The sequence below is a fragment of the Penicillium digitatum genome, chromosome 1, assembly GCF_016767815.1.
Source record: "Penicillium digitatum chromosome 1, complete sequence".
NCBI classification, from domain to species: Eukaryota; Fungi; Ascomycota; class Eurotiomycetes; order Eurotiales; family Aspergillaceae; genus Penicillium; species Penicillium digitatum.
Window position 1 is genome coordinate 1,941,695 of NC_089384.1, and position 24,883 is coordinate 1,966,577.

At 47.8% G+C, this 24,883-nt stretch overlaps 12 protein-coding genes across 12 annotated transcripts; 5 read left to right on the forward strand and 7 right to left on the reverse strand.

The window, feature by feature from the left end:
- Positions 1 to 371: 371 nt before the first annotated feature.
- On the reverse strand, positions 372 to 843 carry Pdw03_2970 (uncharacterized protein; the record flags this gene model as incomplete). The annotated part of the gene is made up of 4 exons (XM_066100341.1): positions 372 to 421; positions 481 to 529; positions 676 to 756; positions 811 to 843. The coding sequence occupies 4 exons, from the start codon at positions 841 to 843 to the stop codon at positions 372 to 374; spliced, it is 213 nt and encodes a 70-aa protein (XP_065955741.1).
- Positions 844 to 3,677: 2,834 nt separating this feature from the next.
- Positions 3,678 to 5,118, forward strand: Pdw03_2971 (transcription factor jumonji jmjC domain-containing protein; the record flags this gene model as incomplete). Its single annotated transcript, XM_014677173.2, has 3 exons — positions 3,678 to 3,810; positions 3,857 to 4,715; positions 4,764 to 5,118. The coding sequence occupies 3 exons, from the start codon at positions 3,678 to 3,680 to the stop codon at positions 5,116 to 5,118; spliced, it is 1,347 nt and encodes a 448-aa protein (XP_014532659.2).
- Positions 5,119 to 9,737: 4,619 nt separating this feature from the next.
- On the forward strand, positions 9,738 to 10,570 carry Pdw03_2972 (uncharacterized protein; the record flags this gene model as incomplete). The annotated part of the gene is made up of 5 exons (XM_066100342.1): positions 9,738 to 10,002; positions 10,061 to 10,124; positions 10,263 to 10,317; positions 10,372 to 10,423; positions 10,512 to 10,570. 5 exons carry the CDS (start codon positions 9,738 to 9,740, stop codon positions 10,568 to 10,570), a joined length of 495 nt encoding a protein of 164 aa, XP_065955742.1.
- Positions 10,571 to 11,609: 1,039 nt separating this feature from the next.
- Pdw03_2973 (uncharacterized protein) lies at positions 11,610 to 11,962 on the reverse strand (the record flags this gene model as incomplete). The annotated part of the gene is made up of 3 exons (XM_066100343.1): positions 11,610 to 11,637; positions 11,700 to 11,778; positions 11,860 to 11,962. 3 exons carry the CDS (start codon positions 11,960 to 11,962, stop codon positions 11,610 to 11,612), a joined length of 210 nt encoding a protein of 69 aa, XP_065955743.1.
- A 1,987-nt stretch (positions 11,963 to 13,949) lies between these two features.
- Pdw03_2974 (Orotidine 5'-phosphate decarboxylase) lies at positions 13,950 to 14,852 on the reverse strand (the record flags this gene model as incomplete). The annotated part of the gene is made up of 2 exons (XM_014677172.1): positions 13,950 to 14,623; positions 14,696 to 14,852. 2 exons carry the CDS (start codon positions 14,850 to 14,852, stop codon positions 13,950 to 13,952), a joined length of 831 nt encoding a protein of 276 aa, XP_014532658.1.
- Positions 14,853 to 15,177: 325 nt separating this feature from the next.
- Positions 15,178 to 15,812, reverse strand: Pdw03_2975 (Membrane-associated, eicosanoid/glutathione metabolism (MAPEG) protein; the record flags this gene model as incomplete). The annotated part of the gene is made up of 3 exons (XM_066100344.1): positions 15,178 to 15,465; positions 15,576 to 15,711; positions 15,781 to 15,812. 3 exons carry the CDS (start codon positions 15,810 to 15,812, stop codon positions 15,178 to 15,180), a joined length of 456 nt encoding a protein of 151 aa, XP_065955744.1.
- A 61-nt stretch (positions 15,813 to 15,873) lies between these two features.
- Pdw03_2976 (uncharacterized protein) lies at positions 15,874 to 16,422 on the forward strand (the record flags this gene model as incomplete). The annotated part of the gene is made up of 4 exons (XM_066100345.1): positions 15,874 to 15,903; positions 16,084 to 16,107; positions 16,182 to 16,302; positions 16,361 to 16,422. 4 exons carry the CDS (start codon positions 15,874 to 15,876, stop codon positions 16,420 to 16,422), a joined length of 237 nt encoding a protein of 78 aa, XP_065955745.1.
- A 14-nt stretch (positions 16,423 to 16,436) lies between these two features.
- Positions 16,437 to 17,890, reverse strand: Pdw03_2977 (Membrane bound O-acyl transferase, MBOAT; the record flags this gene model as incomplete). Its single annotated transcript, XM_066100346.1, has 5 exons — positions 16,437 to 16,457; positions 16,506 to 16,627; positions 16,677 to 17,502; positions 17,560 to 17,600; positions 17,650 to 17,890. 5 exons carry the CDS (start codon positions 17,888 to 17,890, stop codon positions 16,437 to 16,439), a joined length of 1,251 nt encoding a protein of 416 aa, XP_065955746.1.
- Positions 17,891 to 18,401: 511 nt separating this feature from the next.
- On the forward strand, positions 18,402 to 20,413 carry Pdw03_2978 (WD40/YVTN repeat-like-containing domain; the record flags this gene model as incomplete). The annotated part of the gene is made up of 4 exons (XM_066100347.1): positions 18,402 to 18,486; positions 18,567 to 18,682; positions 18,735 to 18,935; positions 18,998 to 20,413. 4 exons carry the CDS (start codon positions 18,402 to 18,404, stop codon positions 20,411 to 20,413), a joined length of 1,818 nt encoding a protein of 605 aa, XP_065955747.1.
- Positions 20,414 to 20,651: 238 nt separating this feature from the next.
- Pdw03_2979 (Integral membrane protein) lies at positions 20,652 to 21,130 on the reverse strand (the record flags this gene model as incomplete). Its single annotated transcript, XM_014677169.1, has 2 exons — positions 20,652 to 20,772; positions 20,841 to 21,130. The coding sequence occupies 2 exons, from the start codon at positions 21,128 to 21,130 to the stop codon at positions 20,652 to 20,654; spliced, it is 411 nt and encodes a 136-aa protein (XP_014532655.1).
- A 312-nt stretch (positions 21,131 to 21,442) lies between these two features.
- On the forward strand, positions 21,443 to 23,677 carry Pdw03_2980 (Peroxin 8; the record flags this gene model as incomplete). Its single annotated transcript, XM_014677168.1, has 4 exons — positions 21,443 to 21,516; positions 21,583 to 22,580; positions 22,636 to 23,084; positions 23,135 to 23,677. 4 exons carry the CDS (start codon positions 21,443 to 21,445, stop codon positions 23,675 to 23,677), a joined length of 2,064 nt encoding a protein of 687 aa, XP_014532654.1.
- Positions 23,678 to 23,858: 181 nt separating this feature from the next.
- Positions 23,859 to 24,816, reverse strand: Pdw03_2981 (Prenyl cysteine carboxyl methyltransferase Ste14; the record flags this gene model as incomplete). The annotated part of the gene is made up of 2 exons (XM_014677167.1): positions 23,859 to 23,944; positions 24,006 to 24,816. 2 exons carry the CDS (start codon positions 24,814 to 24,816, stop codon positions 23,859 to 23,861), a joined length of 897 nt encoding a protein of 298 aa, XP_014532653.1.
- Between the last annotated feature and the right edge of the window lie 67 nt (positions 24,817 to 24,883).

The window sequence follows — 24,883 nt, forward strand, 5'->3', positions numbered from 1 at the left end:
TGTTGGACGGGCTCATGAGATCGCCAAGGTGCTATTTCCAATTGGAAGCCAGAAAGTTGCCTCCGTTCTCGCGGCAGATGTTCCGAATGCAACCATGACAAGTACTCCGCAGGCTGCTCTAGGTCCAGAGAGCGCTAATAAAACATCAACATGTTCCGAGTTTGGTATGAAGAATATTAGTGGTACATATTTCCAAATGCTGATAGCACTCGAAAGCAGATGACGCATATTTCAGTTTACGCGGTGCACACGTCGAGGCTTTACAGTCGATCTTCAGCACGGAAGTATGCAGAGGCATAGATGAAAGCCAATTGAGAACATGGGAGAGAGAGCAGCTGCTTGTGGATACAACGGACTGTATTACAATGCAGTTATGGCGGGGGCAGCCGCATCTTGGAATTATCCGGCTGCGAATCGGATTCTATGCGGGATCTCATTTAGCCAATGTTTTGTATCAAGAAGCTCCTCGTATTAGTTTACCTTCAAATTGAAAAGTTACCGTATTTCCGTCCATTTCACTGTCCCTCCCCTGATAAAAGCAGACACCTTTGCAGGCATAATGAGTTCCCCACTCAAAGGTAGCGTTATTTTGTCTTTTTCGGTGACCAAGATTTCCGTTCCCTCGCTCCGAAATGTCATATGTTCACATTGCATATAGCAGAGTTCTCTCTTAACATTATCTCCGTTAATCATGTGAAATGGATGTGGGATGTAATCTTTAAGATTATTTGGATCCAATTCTTTCCAACTATTGCGCTATCATAAAACGTTAGGTGTTCCTATCTTGAATATCGATCTTGGAGAGCCTACCAATGTGGATCCATCACTGAAAGAATCAGCCATTTTTCAAAAGTAATATTGTACGGATGGGGGAAATGGAAGATGGAAATGAAGAGCAACAATCTGCTTCGCAACTTCGTCTGCGGTTGGTATGACGAGACAGCAGAGGTCTTGAATAGCAAAAGATCTGGGGAAATATGGAGAGAAGATAACCAGCAAATCTCAGTAGTAGGTTGGTCCCCTCGTGAAATGCTTGAACGAGAAAAGTGTTCCCAGAGAGGGGTTTACAACATAGGAAATTGTCGGGCAGTGGAAGAAATTAGCCCAAACCCCACCATTTACGTCAGGCTGAGCCACAGCGTGGCTGGTCTCTTCTCGTCACGTGACTCTGCTCATTGATAATTGGATGTCATCCAGAATATGTCGGCGCAGTTACGCCGGTATACCGGAGGATTTATTAATCCTACCAATCTTCTTATGTAATCAGGATAGCAGAAATTCCCAGAATAGTAGATACAGCAATACAGAGAATGGATACCATTATTGGACCCATACATTACACAATTTGGAATACGCCGACAGAATACGGGTAGTATCAGTCTCCGCCTAATTGACCCTCACCCTCGTCCTCATATGTGGGTTGTGAAGGCAGTGAAGGCAGTGAGGGCAGTGAAGGTTGTGAAGGTTGTGAAGGTTGTGAAGGTTGTGAAGGTTGTGAAGGTTGTGAAGGTTGTGAAGGTTGTGAAGGTTGTGAAGGTTGTGAAGGTTGTGAAGGTTGTGAAGGTTGTGAAGGTTGTGCAGAAGGGGCAATGTCGCAGATATGTGACGTGTCATAGTCTCATTGGCTGCGCATAGTACCAAAGCTTCCAGATAAATTATAGCTTATGTAAACAGCATATTTTGTGGCGGCTCTGACGCGTACTTGTTTGATCAGATGCAAATGACAAAGGTGCTTGCAGCCAGAGGCATAGAATCATGTGATGTTGATCGGTGCTAACGTTCCATGGGGATCTAGTCGTTTAGTAAGAATTCAACTCGCAAAATAACGTTCGATATTGACAGTGCCAACAGAGCTAGGTCATGAGCACTGAATTCAGTCACAAGAACAAGTAGGGGTATTACTCGACATATCATGCCCGTACCCCGAGGCGAGTTTTGGGAATAGCTCCATACCGTTCAATGATCAGATCATCCTTCTGTATCTTAATTCGCCGTCTGAGGCAAGGTGTTGCGCCAGATCCAGATTGGGGATGCTGTGATGCGTGTAGAAAGTGCTGGGTTAGACTGGCTCAAAACGAAACTTTGAGCACGCTATAGCAGCAAATGAGAGATCATTAACTAATAGTTGATGTATTGCAGCATATTGTAATTGATTATTCTCGGAATGCAGAAAGCTTTTGTGATGTGTCCTAGTCTTGAAAAATAATTACGGAAGGTACCACCATCCAGACCGTTGCTGGCCATTGCTCGAGTGCCTCGCAATCTTGCTTTTAAGTGTGCCTCCTACAGGTGTTCTATCTTGCTGTGTTGAGATCCAGAGACCAAAGGTAGGTAAAAGTGGACTGCAATCAATAACGGTATTTGTGTCAACCCAATAGGAAATACAATAACAAGCCAAAAACATGTAGGGATACCAACAACAAAATCTTCGTAGAGAATAGGAATCTCTAGGGCCAAGAAAAGAAAGCACACGAGAAATATCAAGGCTGAAGGCTGCGCGGGTTGCGGTATTGAACAACCCGGTTATGATCGTCAATCAAAGGTAGAGTGTCTTGGCCGTGCCCATTGTGCATCGCTGCAAGTGTCTCAGCGAGTGTTTTGTCTAGGGCTTCCCTTCTGAAAATTGTAGGATTTCTTTTTGATAGGCGAAGGACGTAGACAGATATTGGAGTCATGTCTTTATGAGCAGTCTCATAGACATAGTCGACATTGTTGAGATCTAGCACGAAATAAGAGTGGCGACCGGGGTATATGTTCACAGCGAGGAAGGAAGTCTGGTTGTCTGGCCGATCTTTTCGAAGGGAACCCTCGACCTTTGACACAAATGGACGTATAGACCCCAAATAATCTCTGGAATCGAGAATACTGTTGGGAACATCACCAAGTATTCGAATTGGCGATGAATCAACCGATTGAAGAAAACTCTTTATGGTATCTGAGATTTGACCCATGATACGCTCACGAATTTGTTGCATTGACTCCCCCATTGTATGAATAGCAATGTGTGAGACCGTTGGAAAGCTAACAGAAAAGGAAGATCCCAAACCCAAAGATTGTCAGCTCATTCAGAGGCCGTTCAATCCAGGGCTGATATTTATGTCGGTACCACACCGCCCTAGATACCTATATTCTAAATGGGAATAGCGCAGGCAATAACCGTTGGCGGGCGCACAATGCACCTAAGATTTTCCCAATCTGCGTGTGCCAACTTAAGATAAAGTGTATGTATTGACCCACTACTCGGACCTTATCGCCCCACCAACCACTCGGTTGCTGATGTTGATGGGGTGCGAAGATCCGAGTAGTGGGTCGTTTCACAACCTTCACAACCTTCACAACCTTTCGATTCCTTTTCGCTTTCTTTTCGCTTCCTTTGCGCTTCCTCTCGCATAGTTCGCTATTCCATTCCAATACGGGTTCCATCAAACACCAAGCATATCATGTCGCACAGTGGTCTTCTTGATTCAATATCCCATCAGCGAGAACGTTTTGGGAATGACCTCAAGCTTCATTTTAGGACCAACTCCCACAAAATCCATGTCGCCTTTCAGACTACGTACGATCCAAGCAACAAAGAACAACAACGGGTCGCCAGGCAGCTCACGGGAATATGAGTACTGGGGGATTATATTTGGATTCTTGCAGTCACTTCTATTTGCTATACCAACTTCCGGACCATGAAGAACTTCGATATGCAGTTATTAGCACTCAGAACGTGGACAAAGGAGAATCCTATCCCTACTCCTCTAGAAGCAGAAGCAAATTCAATTCTGCTCCAAATGGAAGAGAAACAAACGGCTATCTTTCAGAGTATGTTGTTAGCTTCGGGGTACTAGTTCTTGCTAATGAATATTAGAGTCTAGAGAGAGAAGGAAGACGAAAATCAACCACCAAGATACACTGGGCCCTGGACTACCATTTCAGCTTGAGCTCAACTCCAATGCGGTGCCCCAAGAAAAGCTGCAGTTTCTCGATACAATCGACCGAATGTGTAAAAGAGATCAAACTGGGATTGTAAGAGTCACCCGTATTGATGAGCTCCATGATCATCTACAACGCCCATTTGGAAAACCAATACTCTGGCGAGGATATGCTAAGGAACCCCGTCTTCATGGTCTCCCATTATCTATACCGGAACTTCTTCAGAAGTTACGTCTCCTGGGTATAGATTCGTTGGAGGTCTACAATTATGCGAGAACCGACTCTAATTACACCGAAACACTGGATAACATTCTTGACCATTTTCAAGCGCCTCCTGGTACTCGCGACCCGCTGAACTTTCTGGATATCCGCAACTTCTTCGCATCTCGAGTCCCAGTCGAGATTAATGAAGTTGACCTACTTCGCTTGGCTCGCCGACGACATGGAACAATGCCAGCCCCAGAATTCAAGAAGTCGCGTCTCCATGTGGCCCCGGCGGATAATTCCGCTTCGGAACTCAAACGATCAGCATCCAAGTCCCAGAAGTTACATACCTTAATGGATGCTGCGGACCATGAGTTTCTCCTACTCTCTAGTCAAGGTTCTATCTCTACGCTGCATGGTGATACAGCAGGAGGAGCGACATTTATCACGGTCATTTCTGGAAGAAAGCCCTGGTATCTGCCGCGAAATATGGACCGGGAGGCTTCTGAGATTCTCGCTACGTTTGGAAGTTCTACTCCTGAGACGTACAATGGCTTCATCAAGATTGAGTTACTGCCTGGAGATCTTCTGTATGTGCCATGACTAGAATATATTTATGTTACTAATGTATCTACTAGTATAATGCCCCCTGGTTGTCCACACGCTGTTGCCACGCCAGAGCACACACTAGCATTTGGAGGTTCATTCTACACACTACCACATCTTGGTTCTAGCCTCCGGGTGTTAGCAATCCAAGACAGGGCGGGAACTATCTTCAGCAATGAGGACATCAAGGAGCAAGACTTGATAAATTTCATTGAAATGTTGGTGACATGCAAGGACTTGCTGCAGGAGAATATCATCTCGCCGGAGCTATTAGCAAGTGTTGTGTCTAGTAGTATGTGCTGGGGTGCTGTGAAAAATAAGCAGCAGCGCAGGATACAGGAACTTATCCAGGAGATCCAAGGAGAGATAGAGAAGAGGTTTGACTAGGTTTAAAATTGTTCAAGAGGGACGGCGCACAGGAACAGGGGTGGCTAATACGGGAGTCAAGCGTGGGAAAACGAGAAAAGGCAGAAAGGAAAAATATAAAGTACCTGAATGTCGTGATTGCCACATACCAACGCTTGTCCTCCAGATAGATCAAATCTGTCGGGTATACGTATTCCATACCCGAGCTGCTTATCGAATGGATGTAGACCCAGCTGAACAATGCTACAAATCCTACTACCTTCCAAATTAAGCACCAGGGGTTATTTTGTGGGCAGTAGTTGACAGATCGTAAGCTGAGCAGTCTTGTGGCACAAGGGGCACTTCATAATGTCAAAGTGATATTCAGCGCTTTTATTTAGAGTGCCAAAAACCATAACGCAGGTATCGCAAATTATATACCGGCACTGATTGCGTCTTTTCTGATACTTGCCGACGACCTGGTTGGATTCATTGAATGGAAGAACGGCGTAAAATGAGCAAACACGGCATTACAATGTTGGTTTTTGTCGTTATCCCCTAGATGGAAGCGTGGGATTGTTAACACTACATACTCTCTTGTCGTTCGTCCGGATTCTGAGTCAAGAGTCCCGGGAGCATCTCAAGCATACCGTAAATACTCAACAGAATCATTCTGAATTCCTCCTGCCATATTTCTTTAAAATAATACAAAAAAAGCCTTAACACTCACCAAAATGATGTATAGTACAATTTGTAGAACACTAGATCCAGGCATGGCCCGCATAAATAGTACGTTCGTCTAGATTTGGTGAGGCATAGGATGAGCGTTTCTTCTCGCCTTTTTCTGAGGTAATAGCTACACTGCTATCTTGCGTAATCTTACAGAAGGATTCAGGCAAACTTGAAATGTAATGGTTATAGCAGTTGAAAGTTAAAATGAGGAATTAGGTGGGCATTTTTAGTAATTATTTTTACTTGCCCGAAGTTGCAATATGTCAGGCCATATTGACTGCATAGCATGAAATAACGATTATATAGAGTTTCATAACTCCGTAGAGCAAATGGTTATGCCCCTGGGAGCACTTGAACCCCTAGGGACTAAACAAGAGTTCCTGGGAGTCGTCTAGTGCCCCAACTTTCCATGATCATTTCCAGTAAGTTTAAGTTTTAAAGCCCTAAAGCCCTAAAGCCCTAAGCCCAAAGTGCTACTGCGGGAGGTTTCAGCCGTATTTACCACTAGGCAAAATGGCGGCAAACCCCCTGGATCTATTAGCTCCTAGGAAAAGTTGAGAACCTGGATCAAATTCTGGCCCCTATGTATGAACTTCAACAATCTAATTAATTAGTTACACTCCTACACATAATTGGTTCATTGCTTCTATGCTTCTCCATTTGCTTTTAGTATATAACCTGCTTCTCCCAGGTTTTCTGCTCAGCTAGCCTACCCCCAAGGGAAGTACTTCGTTGCTACCACGCATTTCGAGCTACATCGAATTTTCCCCCGCAATTCTTTTACACATAAGGCATCTTCTCAAGAAGTGGTTATTTGCAAAGAGCTCGTACACTCTGATGCAATGTTTGAAGGATACAAGTTTTTCAAAGCAGATCCTAGCCTAGGGCAAAGGTCAACGTGGGCCCGGGCAGAGCGAATTAAATTGCAAATCGAACAGAACGAGCTCTACTCCATGGTCCATGAGCGGGCAGACGCGTATTCTGCTCAACAGCAAGATCAACATGTGGGCTACAACTGCCGTGCACAGATCAACCAGCTGGTCCAAGATCGACAAGATGAGGATCCAAAGACTAAGTGGAGCTGTGTGTATGTCAAACAAACAGTCTTCATGTTGGTCATCATCATGGGGAGACCAGCGCAAATGGGAAAATATCCCAGAACGCCTATGGGAGATCTCGTGGATCTCAGTCCCAGAGCTCTCCTTTACCCGCCCGAGAGCGAGATGAATTATCCCGGATATTCCAGTCTAGGTGGAGATTATGGAATGTCACAATACCCCGACCACTTATATCAAGTGGCTCCAACATCACCAGCCTGTATGTTGTACGCCTTTTTCTTACCCCGAACATCGCCTTAACCTGGATCAACTCCCGCTATATGAAAGGTAAGCAGGCCAACTCCTTTTCTCTTTTATCCCTTTCAAGACCTGTTTTCCTCCCTATTTCCTCGCTGTTTTGGGGCAAAAGTTTCTAGATTTTGGCTTTACCCCTCACTATTAGCCCTGTTCCACAATCTGACTTTTTGATTCCTCCTAGTGGGCAAAATAGTAGCCAGGGGAGGTATTTACCTCATGCTTCCAGCCTCGACGATCAGAAGTTCATGCCACCAAATCGCTCTAAGCCTGACGAGACTTTCTGTCAAGAAGTGCTATCACAGCCCCCCGTTGAGTTTCAGCAAATGAACCCAAGCCACGCCCATCACCATCGCAATTTAGATTTTTCCAACAAGGCGATAACTCAGTCCGGAAGATCGGAATCTGTGACCATCCCTATGACACTCACACGATCTTCCAGCTTTGCTGAAAATCAATCATGTCACCACGACCGTAAGAGAATTTGCCAATCCACTCAGCCTCGTCAAAGCAACGAAGCCCATTGTCAAGAATTTCGGGATAATGGAACCTGCGATGAAGGAGAAGCGCCAGGACGGTAATCATCTTTAAGATAAGTGGCCCAAGGCAACTGATATGGGTCGTCTCATTCATATTACTCTGGCGGTCAAACGAGAAGTGCTTGTTCGTTGTGATGTATTCTATCACATGCGTGGCTATACTACAAAACCGGGGGCACGGAGGGGTCTGTCCTCGCCGAAAAAGCCATGCTGGAGGTATTTCAGCCTGTCGTCAACTCTGATCTGGTTATTGGAGCGTTGAGTTCTCGTTTTCTGATTTTCGGCCGAGGGTCTCTCAGATAGGTTCACTCAAAGATTTATCTTCGATATTTCGCCCATCTATAACTGCCCAAGTCTCAAGAAATATTTAGAACTTTACTCGATTGACAGGAAATTTAAGCATTGACACATAGATTTAAGCGAGCTCACAGCATTAACACGGCTTCTGTATAGAGGCATGATTTTATTTTCATCTACATGCCTTAAGTTCTGGAGACAGCCAAGGCCGCAAACTTGTCGTGACCTACTTATGTTGTATGCTCCATAGTCGCTACAGCGAAGTGTCTTAGCAGCCAATCCTACCCACCCCTTGTGTAAAAATCCTTGTAACAGCGCCCCTGGCCTTTTTGCGGATTCTTCTCAAATACTCTCATGAGAATTCCAATCAATAAGCGCCCCAGAAATCGCTATCAGGTCAGGGCAACAGCATGCATCATAACTTTCCCCGCCCGACACGGCGAAGCTTGAAGGCTCTCATATGTAAGGAGGGAGGTCTTTACCCTTCATAACGTATATCACCCCCGCCCATCCGCGATGCGTCCTTGATCTCCGGCCTAGTAAGATCGACTCTCTTCATTCATAGTCTGCCCCCGAAACATCTCAACTGCGATTCTTTGGACCATGGCAAACAACAATGGCCACTGGCCTCCAAATGTGCATTTCCAACCTTCCAGCACCCCAGTGCCAAGTCCCCATTCATATCCGCTCAGTGGGATTATCAACAACCACCCCTCCGAAACAGGTAATTTACCACTGCCTGGCAAGCCGGCCCTCGCCTATAAAGAGTAGACTTTTGTCAAATTGTCAGCCTTCTGTTTCCTGGCTGTTTCTATCACTTTGCTTCAAGATGTCTGACGTGGAAAGGTGGCTCGCAATCTTGCTTCAAGCTCTGGTAAAAACGCGCTTGAAATATATCTGTCCGCGATGCTTTCAGCTCTTTTCAGATCCAACTGCATGCTACCGTCATTGTCGAAAGGAAGGAGAAGGAGGTGAAGGTGAGGGGAATGAAGGGGTCGATATCCACAACGGTCTTGGTCTGATCACTAAAAAAGACTTTCCGGAATTCCTTCGATGCTACCGGGATGCTATTGGATTTCAGATAAATTAAAGTGAGCTTCCCTTGGGAGAGGGTCCAGGATGCCGCTCTTACGAGAAAGTTTTCTCTGTTGAGTTTGTACTTCAATATTGTGGAGAGTTTTTTCACACAAACGCAAGCCCTATGTGCTGAGACTGATGATAAAACAGTCCCAAGAAGAGAAGTAACCGATGCAATGCTGTTGGTCGTGATTAAGATCCCATTGAGTGAGATAAGTATGTTGCAGAGGAAACTCGTCGACGGAGGACAAACCAACAGTACAATGTAGGTACCGGCAGAAAACTTTCAACTCCAATGTTGGCTCGCATATCCCACAACAATCTTTGACAGGTGTGGATTAGAAAAAAAGCAAAGGAAATTATATGGAGGTATGGCATAATATCCAGTGATTGAAGTTGATGTTGAGGCAGGTGATTGCCTTGAAGCTCGGCGTATATCTGCTGTCTTTATCATTGCTCATTGACTAGTATGAAATGGTATGTTCACGAGTAACATTAGAATAGCTACCTTATCCTAATTCTAACAGGATACATTCTCGGGAAAATATACTATGAATATAAATCACCATATTTTTTTTCTATTTGAGGCTGACTGAATGTGGATATATATGGAACACATCAATAGCTTACGAATTGTTCGGTGTAACTTGGGTTAAAATCAAAAATGTGGTCCAATATTAACAATTCTTTCGAGAATGACTTTGAACTTTGGATTGGGAACCAGCAGTCCTCGAAGCTTCTTGTAGCCACTGGTACTCGTATATATGTACAACACCCTCGCTACTCGTATAGGAAATGGCTTGTCTACCCTCCCTGTTGTGCTCCTGGCCCTGGCTTTTCTTTGTGGAGTTTCAACCTTCAAGCACCGCGCGCACCTACTTGTACCTACCTTGACAAGTCTTACTCCAAAGCATCAAGCCTCAGAAACAGTCTGTTTATATCTCTCAATCCTTATTAACACTGTACACACCCTAATCCGAATGGCAGATGTGTCATTGAAAACAAAAGCTCTTTCAACTTTGCGGATGCCTATCTCCTGCGTTGAAAGAACGTATGTGTGAAAATGGGACCTGCAGTATTACAACGCGGACTCCTCCACAGACAACGGAGGTTGAATCCATCTCAGCAAAATGTGCTATCCACACCCACCAAATGACACCATCCAGTAGCGAAAATTCGTTTTCGTAAGAATGGCCATGCTTATCTACCGCTACCCAGCAGTCGATATTCAACTGGATGACAGTGTATGTTACATCTACTGGAAACGCCTTCCTGACTTGGCATGCTAATCTCTTTAGACTGAAAGATTTGGCCAGATATCACACAGGAGGATTGCTTGGATGGAAAATGGTATGGGGGGAAATTACGGAGAAAAAAGGCAGATCCAATCTAGAGAGGTATCGTATAGCCTTATGACTAGTGATATTCCTCTATCTAGTCCGATGCGGAAAATGGATCATCTTCTGGTCCCCATCTCCTACATCTCATCATACTTAGTTGTATATCTATCTATATTCCAGCGGGTGCTTCTTTCAAGATCTCATTGAAATGAATACATTTTTATTAATACCGATAAGGAGGTCGACCTGAATATATATGAAGTCAAGTTTTGTGTGCAGACAAGTGAAGCATTTTCTGAGCAGAACGTGTGAAATGGTCATCGGGTACTCCAGCTGCAAGGATAAGTAGTATATCCAGCTTATAACCCCAGTCATACTGAAAGTTATTCTATTACCCGGGCGATGTGGTGGCGTAGCCTGGAACTATCCACCTACAGCACAAGTGTATAACTCCCTTCTGCTCCTTGTCTCTCTCTGTCTGTTGTCTGTATTCCTTCATTTCCATTCGCATCCTTACCATCTTTCCACTCCCTCTTTCGGATCGACAGAAGCGACGCTGCAAGTCTGGGCCCTTCTGGGCGCCCGGGCCAGTACTGTACAAGCCTCCTATCAAGTGGCCAAGCTCATCAGCCTTGGGGATCATGCTTTTGAGCCTGTTGGCGAACTCAAAGTGTGGAAGGGGCTATCGTTGGTATGTCTCAGTCGACTGGGGCACAAGATACTTGAAATTTGTCTCTGCATCTGGAAAAAGAAGACACAGAATATGCGCAAGTAGAAGTGAGTTTTAGTAGGTGGGATCAGGTTCAAGCACGGATCTTTCTCCTCTCAAATCTCAAGGTCATGTTACTAATCCAGTCCGCCACAGGACCCCTGCGTAGTCTCTCGGGAACTACACCCCTTTCACAAGAATGGAGCCCACTTGCATCTGTCAATTGGGCCTTCGGAACTTGTCGCGAACTCAGAGTCCAAGCATCAAGCATATGTAAGACACGTCCTAGCAACCAGTGGCTTAGAATGTTCCCTCGGTATTGCCAACTGCCTTTATTTCGGTGGCATTTAGCAGTGCCAGACTTCAAAACTGTCAACTACCTCACGCTATAGCATGCAATCGCCCTTTGATCTTGGATCCCCCCAACGTTGAAAGGCGTCTGCTTCCACGTCTGGCTTTGGGATAACTTCCCATTGTAAGCAAGCTTTCATTGTCCTCTGCGGCATCGGAAGAATCTGCATAATGATGTCACATTAGGCTTTGTCCGAACGGAATAATTGCGTGGGGACAAACTTGCCGACTGTTTGAAAACTTGTGAACAGTCTGAGTTAGTCCTTGAGGACAGCGGGGGTTGAGGTAACTGGCTGCGTTCGAATCTAGTCCATTTCGTAGCTAATGGATTCTAGACAAAAGTCCTTCCAAAACATTTCGAGATTGCTGTATTCCGATAGCCTGACCTTCGGCCTTATGAGTGATGCGCTGGAGTGCCAGCCGCTTGTCCTGAAATCTATGTTGCCACTTGTTTGTTTCAACAACTGCTAACAATATTTCGTTTTCCATGGCCAATGCTGCGCTTCTCTCCTCATTGGAGATGCTTTTTGAGGCGAGAAAAACAGCATGTCTAGTGCAGTGAATCAGTCAGCCGATTATTTCAATATTGAGAGCTCCGAACTTTATATACGACGTGGATAGTTCTATCGTCGTATATGTGGCAACTTCAAACGTGTGCAACCGCTCTGTCTACAGTCGCACTTTGATTTCCCCCAAAAAATCAAGACGATCTTAGTCCGGTTCGTGCATAGTTCTGTTGGCCGAGTGTTCAGTCCAGTCTCTGAAAGTGTCCTAGAATCTAATACCTGCATCTCCGTTGCTCCAGTTTGCCAACTGAAGATGATGTTGGAATTCATGACTGAGCCTGCTGGGTTCCGATTGACCCAATGCTGATGACAGTCTCCCTGAAGCAGTTTCAACAAAAGACAATAGATGGCACAGTCCTGTTATTAAGGCCTCGGTTGTCCTTTTGGTAGTTATGGGGTTTTCCAGAAAGGCTCAGATGCTCCGCTGCGAGGTTTTGCGTGGGCAGTGGGCAGAGGGCCCAGTAATGTTGATCAGTTCGACCGTATCATCGTGGGCGCTAGATAACTGCCAATCTGGAGTACGGTCAGTTGATGCGGAACGACGAGTGAATGAAGGCTGAACTCACTGTGGTATATTCAGAAGCGGTCATTTTGTTTTGTTAAGTAATTTGGAGGCAGAGGAATGATGAAGACCATTGTTTCCGAGCAAGTGGCTAGATACATATCCCTTTTGGAATGGCATCGCTTTAGGCAGAAATCAGACAGGCTAGGGGTGGGGGGCAATGTTTAGAGTTCCTAGGATTCAAACGAAATAGCTATGGGCCCCTATGACACTGGTAATACAGCTTAGTGGGCTCATGGGAATGCATGGCAGGCTCCCAGGAGCTCATCGGGTATTATTATTGATGGTTTGTCTTCGGCTTACAGATTACTTAGCAATGGCGTGAAAGACATGACGTTATCTGCCCAGGAGATCCTTTGGGTCGTGCGCTCATTGGCGACAGAAGTGGCTCATCATCGTCACTTACTGAACACTAATTTCTCCTGTTGCCGACACAGGGAATGATTCTAGATCTTCAAGGAAACTCATTCAATCGCCCTCGCCCTGGTAGTAGCCCAAAGCCCGATTAGGGTATTCCGTGAGGTATTCCCAGGAGCATAGGCTGAAATGAGAAGATGGTAGGTCAATTAATAGCCCCACTGTGGGGCTTTTTTACTTGGATAGAATCGAGACCGCTAGAACGAACGGGCACATTGATTGTGCCAGTCCGTTTTTGATGGGCTATCTGAATGGGAATGGTTGCACGTGATGGGATTAGCGTGTCGCATTTTATTGATGTAGCTTACTCAGCCCGCTCATCCCTACACTCAGTGAGCACTCAGTGATCAAATCAGAGTGCTCAGATGATGCTCAGTGAGCAGATCAGTTGATTATGTAATGACCTGTGATCAAGCCAGGATACTCAGGGACGTGCTCGGTTTTACTCAGAGATCAAAAAGCGGCAAGGGGTGAGCACTAAAACGGAAAGGGAAAGATCTCGAGTGCCAGGCATTATCCGGTCTATATGTCGACATGCTTACGCTTCTAGTTCTGCTGGTTCTGATGAGGTTGACACATAATTACAGTATTACTCTGATCTGTTGTCCGGTATCTCGACATCTGAAGTTTGGAGCCGCCTTATCAAGCTACTCCCAACATTCGAATATTCAGAGATTCGCGTTTGATTTGATGATTCAATGAAGGGGGAGTGAACCATATCGTCGAGCACACGTAAGACTTGAAATTGCCCTTGCATCGTTTACACATGCAGGGAAGCCCTTTTAGAGCCCTGGAAAGACTCACTAATAATCTGAGGCAAGAAAGTACCGGGCTGGAAAAAAAAAAGTAATTTAGGACGCCATCTTGTTTTTTTTTTTTTTCATTATGCATCACCAAGCACGTTCCTACAGTGGAACGTGGACAGCACGCTCTATTGTGCGCCCACGCGGGCCAGATACGCCTCCCAGCCTTGCTGCTGGTACTGCTTAACGGCCTCAACAGGGTCCGCAGCGGCATAGATACCACGACCCGAGATAATGAAGTCGGCACCGCGGCCAATCGCTGACTGCGGAGTCTGGTACTGCTGGCCAAGCTTATCACCCTTAGACGAGAGGTTGACGCCAGTGGTGAAGACAACGAAGTCCTCACCCTGCGCGGGCGCCTCCGTTGACTCGACCTCACCCAGCGAGCGGGTCGAGACAAAGCCTAGTACAAAGCTGGGGTACTTACGCGCGATGTCAACGGAGGCGGAGGTATAGGCGCCCGTTGCGAGGGATCCCTTGGAAGTCATCTCAGCGAGGATGAGGAGGCCGCGTTCGGAGCCGTAGGGGAAGTCAATGGCCTGGGCGGTTTGGGCGAGGGCCTCGACAATGCCCTCACCCGGCAGGACAGAGCAGTTAATTATATGGGCCCATTCGGAGATGCGGAGGGTGCCGTTGTGGTACTGTTTCTGGACTGTGTTGCCGATGTCGATGAATTTGCGGTCTTCGAAGATGAGGAAGTTGTGCTTCTGGGCCAGGGCATTCAGGCCGTCGATTGTCGCTTGGCTGAAGTCGGAGAGGATGTCGATGTGTGTTTTGATCACGGCGATGTAGGGGCCAAGGCCTGTGAATGTGTTAGCGGGTTGTGTTAGCGGGTTGCTTCGTTGGAGGGGTAGAGTGGGCTGGGTTCACTTACGGTCGGCGAGGTCCAGGAGCTCCTTCGTTGTGGTCACATCAGCGGAGACAGTGACGTTGCTCTTCTTCTCTTCGGCGACATGGAAAAGCCTGCGTGCGAGGGGGTTGGGGTGTGATTGGGCGCGAGCGCTGTAGGTCAATTGCGACTTGGACGACATGGCGGGGCTGGCGGGGTGAAGAGGCGATTGTTGTGTATTTAGCTTGTGTTTTGAGGGGTCGAAAGGATGGAAATGAATCAAACGACAAATGCCTTCAGAGAACTATAGGCTTTTTGGGGTCCAAAAAGCAGAAGATGAGGAGCAAGTTCGATTTGAAGACCATCGGGGAACTTTTTCTGCCACGGTGGGCCCCGCAGGCCTACAACATAACCTTCCGAGGCTGGAACTGTGGCGCATAACTAATACGTTGCTTGCATTGGACTTATAAATACAGAGTACATCTTCAATTTCAAGACATTTTAGAGGATCCCCAGGCTTCAAGCTCTTAGAAAGAAAGCAGAGGCCTTCCAACACCGTAGATGCTCAATCCCCAAAGAGCACCCTGCACAAGCCAGAAGAACCCGCCCATGAAGCGGCCCTTACCCTGCGGCTTGCCCGAGTAAACGTAGCCGTAGAGGAAGAGAACGCGGAAGAAAACCCAGAGAGCGCCCAGACCAGCGGCCCACTCCGGATACTTTAGACCGGCGACCAAGGTAAAGAGCATTGTCTGCGAGGCGTTCTCGAGGAAGTTGGCATGGGCGCGCTGGGCGCAGTTGAACTGCTCAGCTTTTGCCTATAATCAGATTAGCAGGTTTAATGGGGTGTTCATTAGAGATTACACATGTTTCCCTTGAACTGAAGGGCTTTTGAAGGCCGACAGATGGAAAAAAAATTTCTACGCACGTTTTCCTTGCATAGCTCCATGGAGGCATAGCTGTGGGGGTAGGGCACCTTGGCCGCCTTGCGCAGGCTACCAGTGACATTGCCGTGAATAAAGCCCAAAACAGGGATGGCACCGAGGGCCACGGCAATGACGGCTCTGGGAAGTTATGTTAGCCCCGGATTTCACAGGAAACGCGAAGGTTAAGCCGGGAGTGGCATAACCTACCCGTAGTTGCCAGGAACAATGAATGCGACCATTATGAGAAGATTAACCGGGGAAATGAAGTGAGAGAGCGGCTTTGTGTTGTGATTTAGCCTGATGCCTGGGCTCCTTTATACATATTTGGAGGTTCGGGGCTCACAGGTTCCGACGTCCCGTCGGTGCAATCGATTTAGCCGATCCGGGGTCTTCCAAGGTTTTCTTGTCTACTGTTGTGATATAGTTGGCCTTTCGGAGCATTGAGGATGACTTCAGATTGAAGGATTTTCTGGATCCTTCATCAAAGCTGGTTGATTATGGAATTGACAGCCCTGGATTACTAATATTGAAAAGGCAACACCCATCTGACGCCATGCAACGAATGTTTGTTTAGCATCTCACTAACAAATACTCAACTCGAGTCACAGGTTCCAGCACATGACGACAAAAATGCGAAAAAAAATGGCTACATCTTCCATGAAAAGTTCATGCTCCCACGTTCGGCACCATTTTACTTACACTCCCGTACTTGGCCTGCCAAGCGAAGAAGTACAGGAGCGCTCCAAGCGGTTGTCCGACTAGACAAAAGCTGACCCAGAAGATGCAGTTGCCGATGACCCTGCCTTCAGGCCCACGCATTTTATCCAATGGTGCGGTGAGGCCAATTAACGGCAGCTGGAACATCATTCCAAAGAACGCGACACCTAGAACTAATTAGCATGAAAGATGTGATCAGAGAGTGAAAGACATACCAATGAAGTTATGTGTGGGAATGCCAACAAGCATTTCATGAAGAATCGCGGAGAGCGTGAAAACCATTCCACTCGCAGCCAGAGGACTCCATCCACGGCCCACCAGCGGCGAGTAGACATGTCTCTTCATGAACAGGTAAACAGGTCGGTTCCAAGATCGCCAATACATACCCAGACTGGAGCTGTTCCACCAGTCAGTGTAGAACTCGCGATCTCCAAACCGCATGACCTCGGCCAAAGCGTTCAAAAGAGCTTGGAACAATGCAAAGAAACCAGCAAGCCAAATGATCAGCGAGATCGTGGAAAGTTTCATGACTCGCTCCAAAATGGATGTAAGGTCCATTACTGCGATCTTATCGATCGAGTTGCGCAGAACTGGCGCAGCATACTGCGCAGACAGAAGCCAAATGAACATTGCCAGGCCCACGAACTCTGCAAGGCGCTTTGCAACAAAAGACCACCGGATGGATGCCGTGCGCGGATAAACAGGCTGATACACCAGCGTCGGCGCCAGCCAGAAGTAGGCCAGGTTATTGATGGTAATGTTTCTTGGGTAAGGACACGAGGAGTAGATTTCGGGCAAGCCCGGGTCTGCAGAAGGATTGAGCATAGCGAGGCGAAGGTCTCGGTTTGTGAAGGCATAAGAGCAGTTCTTTAACCATACAATGAGTGCGTGTAGCTGGCATAATGTCCCAATGCCAGGGTGATGGATGTAGAAATACACCACGAAGCTGGTTACTGTGAGACATAGCGTGGCATTGAGCGTGTGTAGGAAAGCAGTGTACGGCCACGTCGACTGGAAGACCTTTTGGTCGTGCTCTTTCTCCTTTTCTGTCTTCTTCTGACGACCAACTGTCTGCTTAGCTGCAGTAGCGGCTGAAAGTTCAATGATGTATGCCACGAGCAAATGGCACGGAACCGAGGCAAACAAAATAGACCCCAAAACAACGTCCTGTCTGCGGTAGTCATGGCATTTAATACAGATTAGCACGCCATACTGGATGATTGTTAGTTGGCAGCCTCGAAACAGTAGTTGAACCTTTAAATTACTCACTTTCATGAAGTTCTCAATAATCAATCGCAGGTTCATCGCCACTGTCGGAACATTAGCCATTTCCATATACAATTGTCTAGTAATCCTTACCAAGTACCAACACCATGAGATTTCGAAGCCCCAGGAAGTTGGGAAGCACTTCAGCCTCTCGACTGAGGCTAGAATGACGAGCCTCTGAGTGGTATGCAGCTACATGGCGATATTTACTGCGTCTCTTGGAAGTTGAAGTTGATGGCGGAGAGACCTTGGTCACATCCGGAGTGGCCCCGTTCGTTGAATTGACCTGAGATTCTTCGCGAGCGCTCGTAACTGCACCAATGCGAGCAGTCATATTCACAGCTCTGCGACCTTGACAGTACGAGGAATCGAGAGGTCCCTAAGTCGAGCTCCGATTAACCCAGAGCACGGAAGGAGAGCAATGTGAAGAGTAGAGCAACAACCAGGCCGCCCAATTGCGGCATACGAGAAAAGAAGGAGAGATGATGATGAAGATGGAGATGAATATGAAGAAGAAGACGAAGAAGAAGAACAAGAAGAGGAGGAGGAGGAACGCAAAAGGCAAAAGCACCAGAAACAAGATTGATTTTATACTGGACATGGCGGGGGGAGAGACATCATAGCAGCTTGCTGATGAAACCCGCAGGGGCCAATCAGCGTCACAATCGTTCAAGGGACGGATCCTGCGCTCCGAAGAGCTTCGTCTCTCTCCGCATCTTTTATTCTTTTTAGCCTTGGACCAGTCCGATTTATTATTCGATCAGAATTTGAAACTCCAATTCCCTTTGAACCCCATGTTCGTGAACGGACAGCCTTGATCCGGTACATCTTTTCAACAGGTCGCCATGGCCTACTACGACGACAATGCGGGTGACGGCCCAGGGCGATTTGGGAAGAATTTTGACGGCCCAGTCGGACCTCGCAGACCACGTATGTTTGCTTGCTCTGAAGTGACTTTGACTAAACTTATGCTTGTTCATAGCTTGAAGTCTGACTGACAACACTCTCAGGTCTCGTTACGGATTATGGTTCTTCAATGGTACAATGGATGCGAACACGGCAACCGAGATACAAAGGAGGACATCGCTTGGAGACGGAACGACCAAGTCCTAGCTTCGCGGTCGATGTATGCGTCGCCTGAACTGCTCTGGCCTGACAAACAGACTGACTTTCGACAGGTTCTTCCCCCAATGGCGCGGCCTTATTCTGCTGTCGATACAATCCCCGTGCGACACCTTCACCAATCAATCGGAAAATCAAAAAAACCCATCGTCGTCGTGCGGTGGACTCCCGAGGGAAGGCGGCTTTTGACTGGCGGTCATACGGGAGAGTTTATGCTTTGGAATGGAACAGCCTTCAATTTCGAGACGGTTATGGATGTGCGTATTTACAGGTTCTACGGATTGCGCCCTGGCTAATCTGAGATACTCTCTTGGCGCAGGCACACTACGATCAAATACAAGCTGGTGTCACATCCTTGGCATGGGCCCATAGTCAGGACTGGTTGGTCTCTGGTGGACAAAGAGGTGATATCAAATACTGGCGACCCAACTTCAACAACGTCGAGACGATCGATGACGCGCACCACGACGCAGTCCGCGATCTGGCTTGGGCACCCAGTGATACCAAATTCCTTTCAGCGTCTGATGACACAACTCTCAAAATTTTCGACTTTGCGACCCGAACCGCTGACGCGACACTGACCGGACACAATTGGGATGTCAAGTCTTGCGACTGGCACCCAACCAAGGGTTTGATTGTTTCTGGATCGAAGGACCACCAGGTCAAATTCTGGGATCCGCGCACTGGTCGTTGCCTGACGACCCTCCACAGCCACAAAAACACCGTTACATCAACCCGATTCTCGCGTGTCAACAGCAATCTCCTAGCCACTTCGTCGCGAGACCAGACTGCGAGGGTATTTGATTTGAGGATGATGCGCGATATTTGCATTTTGCGAGGTCATGACAAGCCTGTTTCTTCTCTGACATGGCACCCGATTCACAGTAACCTTATTTCGACTGGTGCCGAGGATGGTTCTCTATATCATTATCTACTTGATGAGCCTCATCTTCCGGCCGGCCAAATTCCCACCGTGGCGCCGTATGACAGCCCGGACCCGGCCAACACACCGCCGCAGGTGATCTATCCTGCACATCGGGTACAGTACGCGCACGGTGCTACAATTTGGTCACTAGACTGGCACCCACTGGGGCACATCTTGGCTTCTGGATCTAAGGATAACTTCACTCGATTCTGGTCACGAGCTCGGCCTGGCGAGACTAGCTATCTGAAAGACCGATTCCATATCGGCGAAGAGGCTGCAGAAGCACAGGGAACATGGAACCGCGGATTTGGCCGGAAGCAAATGCGCGAGGATGAGGAGCAGGAAATGCAGGACGAAGCCGATAGTCTGGTCGACCAACGACGACCAGGCGGCCCTGCTCTGCCAGGTATTCAAAGTGCGCCGCCGGTCGGCCCTCAGCCCGACGTTCCAGGGTTCCTACCCGGCATTGGCAGTGCTCAGCCTCGACAGCCAGGAGTGGATGGGGGCGCTATGGGTGGGATGAACCCAGACCGATTTGCTGCACTCATGTCCTCTCACCCCCCATCACAGTCGAGTACCCCTACACCTGGAATGCATGGGTTCCTTATGCCGCAGGGTATGACTGGAGCACCACCGATGAATATGGATCTAGCACAATTGCAAAAGCAACTTCAGGGTTTCCCCATGCCACAGAATTTCAACCTCCAAGCTTTGGCGAACAACCCTGGCTTCCCTGGTGGATTTGGTGGCCTGCCTGGCCTGCCTGGTTTGCAAGGTGGTGGTATGCCCGATGACAGTCGGAGGCAGTGATGAAAATGGGATTTCTGATTTGAAATGCACGTTGAAACGGCTTGGCATTGGCGCAAAGGACATACATAGCATGGTTACTTTGATATGTGGAGACGGCGTTGTTTGAGAACTCAAATCTCATTTGTATCATAGGAGATTTTCAGGCATTTCGAGGTCTCTGATTATTTGTCGACGAGATTATACGCGTAAGGTGGTTGGACATATTCCGAATCCGTAGTTGCCGTCCACGTAACACCATTTAGAGACCACCTTGCATGGGGAAGCTGGTGACAATTAGAAACATAACATTGACACCACCCCAAATCATCGGTAGCCAAGTCGACATCCGGAAGTTGCCTGCTTCATACACCGCGCCGAGGCTACATACCGCAGAAGCGTCAGCTTCCTCATCATTATGGGGAGGTCAAATATCAATCAATCAACTTACACAACTCCAATTATGCTTCCTGCTAGAAGAGACTCCAGAGCTGCAATAAAAATGTACACCAACGGCACAATCCACATCACATTCCAGTTACGGAAATGAGTAAGTACTGCACACCCGGCAACAGTGAGATGCGTCGCCCCGTAGAATATCAGCGTCCAGAAAAGTGTGAAGCGCCAGATGTCCTTCGTGTAGTATAGGTAGTATGCTTGTTGATGATTCGCCGGCAGGGGATCGTACAATGACGGAAATGAAGGTACTTCGTAGTTAATCGGAACGCGGTTGTTGGCCATGGATGAGGTAGCTGCGCCGGTTCAGCTGCAGTGAAGATCAGTCTTCGAAGCATTACACGTGAATAGGGGACAGTCATTCAATGACTATTGATATATTGCACGGGTACCAACAAAAAGGGCAAGTATGGAGACCCTCGAAGATAACGACGGTTGTTTGCACTATTTGCCCTCGTGTCATTGGTCAACCTTGCGTCGACGCCCCCGTATTTGGTTCCGGGGCCGGACCTCGGCTTCTCCGCGGTTGATTGCCTCATTACATGGGCGATGTAGAGCTGCTTGTCTGGGAGCATCCCTATCAACTCTCGACTTGAAATGGCCACGGAGCGATCTCTGGCTACGCTGCTGCGGTCGCTGCAGGCGACTTCCAGCTTCCAGGATGCTGCTTCGTAAGTGCCACATGCCCTCAATTTGATTGGGGAGGTCATCGTCAGGCTAATCACAGGCCAGTAAAGTCTTCTACCCACGGCTACAAGTTTCCTGTCAATGTTGGGAAATCCTCTGAATCTGTCACTCCTGTCGTCACAACTCCTCGCTGCGCCTTCGCTCTGGAGCCATACCGTCGACCTCCAATCATGTCGCGAGATCCTAAGCGTCTTCAACACCGCCGCCATCGCTGTCTTTCAGAATGATGCTATCGACGAACCTCGGATATCCTACGGGCGAAATCGGAAAATTGAGCATGAGGCGTGGGTTAAGGCGGTCGTGGAGGGCGCCGATGATAAGTCCCCGCGGTGGAGGCATACGCTTCTGCTGGGTGGGATCTTGATGGGATTCGAAGGACAAAATCGACGGGGTTTACCACGGCGGATTCGGGTGAAACTTGAGTCGGCACTTGTGAGAGCGGCGCAATTAGCGATGGAGGAGCTTGGTCCTGATATTGGGATTGATGAACAGTGCATCACTATGGTCTTGACCTATACTTTTGAGCTTCTGTCAGACCTTGAGAGAAGCAAGCTGGATTATGATCGCTTGCTCCCGGCGATAACTAAATCGGCGTACTTGTCTTCGGGGGGTCTTGAGGGTGGCTATTTCTTGGGATCTATTGATCAAGACGTCGTCGAGGCTCCTGGGAAGCAGTTTCGATGGTCGACCAACTCCCCCACGTTTGCTATTGTCTCGGCGATAGCTGCTCGCCCGCTTGTGTCTACTCTGGGGCCTTTGTCTCGCCTTATCGCGCATTCTGTTGATAATGTTCGGGATCCGAGAATTGTTGGGCAGACCGTTGATTACTTGGCTGGCTTCGTGCGGACGCTCATGGTTCAATGGCGGCAGAACAAACTTTCTGAGATTGATGTTGCAGAAGAAACAGAGTTCCTAGACCCAGAATCTCGTGAAATCACACTTCCTGCTCTTTGGAAGATGCTACGAAATTGCTTATATTCGGTGGTTATCACTCTTCGAGCTGTGTTGGGAAGAACCATCAATGATACAGCTCTTGCTGCAAACAGTAGTAAGTTACAGACGACTCGTGTTGTTTACGCATTACTTATTAAGTTTCTTTCTAGGTGCCCCATATCTATCTATGCAATGCCTACACATACTTCGCAACATGTATTTCATTTCTTCTCGGCTTGGTCAGAATGCCTCATCGCAGCAGACATTCGTGCTGTTGGCAGCAATAGACATCCTTTCACAATACCCAGTTCTCGCCGAGAACTTCCTGCGAAGCATAAAGCCAAGTGAGATTGGACAAATTCCTGCTCACCCAGTTGAACGATGTCTGGATCTTTTCTTCTTAAACGTGGCAGAGCATTTTCCTCTTGTCATATCCTCGGAGACCAATGAGGAACTATTATTGTCTGCCGCTTTCCCATATCTCGCAGCGGGTGCTAACAGTCTTCTGTTGGAGATTTTCGAAGCTGCTCACAGCCTGGTGCTTGTTGTCTTCGCCATTCCCCACAACTCGGAATTAGCTGCCAAACATCTACCTTTCTACATCGAGAATCTTTTTGCTGTGAGTTACATCCTCGCTATTGTACGAATCTAGGTTCTAATCATCTACAGGTTTTCCCCAATAACCTTTCCGCGCGCCAGTTCCGTCTTGCTTTCAAGACTGTCATCCAACTCACAGCACCCCCTTCTCCCTTAGCAAACAGCCAGCCCCTTCTCCCCTCTATCCTCTTGGAAGTTGTCCACGATCGTGCTTTGAATGCATCCTCTACACCTATTCCTCCGCAGGGTCCAAATCCAGACATGAGCCAAAGTTCACCTGTCTCCGAACAGGCTGTCTTGACCCTTGCTCTCCTCGATTCTCTTTCATTCCTCCGAGTCGAAGATCTGAAAGAATGGCTCCCCTTAGCAGCAAAATTGATGAACACAATTTCCGATCGCAATATGCGACACGCTTGTATCGATCGTTTCTGGGAAGCTCTAGCTGGCGGCGAGATGGATGTTGATCGATCACACTGCTGTGTTACATGGTGGAGCACTGAAGGTGGGCGTGAGCTTGTCCTCTTCGGCGCGGAGACCGCCCCGGACGAGTCAGATGAGAGTGGACATTTCATGAGTGGCGCGGTTGGAGGAGTCGCGCCTGAAAGCAAGCTATGATGATGCTAATGTTTAAAAATAGCTCACAGTTGTGAAGCTACTACACCTACGGGGGTGATCACTTATACCAAATATACCAGACTTCTAATCGATCAAATCCAACTTCATGCATTTTCATGTTTATCTATGGTTTCTTTGTATTAACTCGGTTCAATATCTTCGATACTGTAAGGGTTTGCAACTAAATGCCCGGAATACCAACCGGGGTTGCTTTTCTGTACTGAACATACTCGTCGCCAAAGAAAGAAACCAGGTAAGCTTCTTCGCCTGTAGCCGCATAAGCCAGTTAGCAAGAATTCCAAACCACAAACCCCGACAGACAACTTACGCTTGATCCGGCTCGAGAAGAACTGCCACAACACCAAGGCATATCCCACGAAACAAATCATATTCCCCAGTACCAGCTGCGTTCCCAGGCCCCACCAGAAGAATCCAAAGTAGCTCGGATGCCGCAGATACCGATAAAGACCGGAATTAACCAAAACATGGCCCTCCTGATGCTGACTCTGCACATGGTGATTGAAGTTACTAGCAGCCTGCGCCATAGCAATAGTCCGAACAACCTGTCCAATCAACAAAAGGACAAAGCCTGCGACAAGCAGCAGCGAGACCAAGCTTCCGAAAAACGGTTCAGTCACAGTGACCCACCGCCCAGCAGCAGTCTGCCCGGGCCAGAAAATGTGCGAAACAAGGCATTCCACAATGGCAGATCCGTGTGCCATATTATATGCCCATCCGTTCGATGACAACAAGAACGCAGAGACTGTCGCATACCGCGTGTTGTACCGCGCCGTCACGTAGAACTCCAGGAAGTGGAACAAACTCAGGGAGGCGACAAAGAAGGGAATGCGCCAGAGTGTGGTTTGGTACACAGTGCTTAGGAATAACGCCATGCTTGCGGATAGCCCGAGGCTGGTTCCGAGGAGCATTGCGCGCAGTGAGATCCCCGCCAGCGACATCTTGCCGTCCGGGTAGATTGAGGTATCGGGACCGGGCGCAATATTTGAGGCATCAGAGGAAGAGGATAGGTTGCTGTTGGTGCGGTCGTGGGTTGGATGTCTGGGCGATGAGATGTGTTTGGAAACGTGCGTGAAGTTCGGGGCTGTGTTTGGCTCTGCGCCGGAGGCGTTGGGGTACATATTCAACGAAATGAGGGTGATTGGAGAAAAGAGACTTGTTCGGGGCTTTATTTGGTTCGAGGACCGG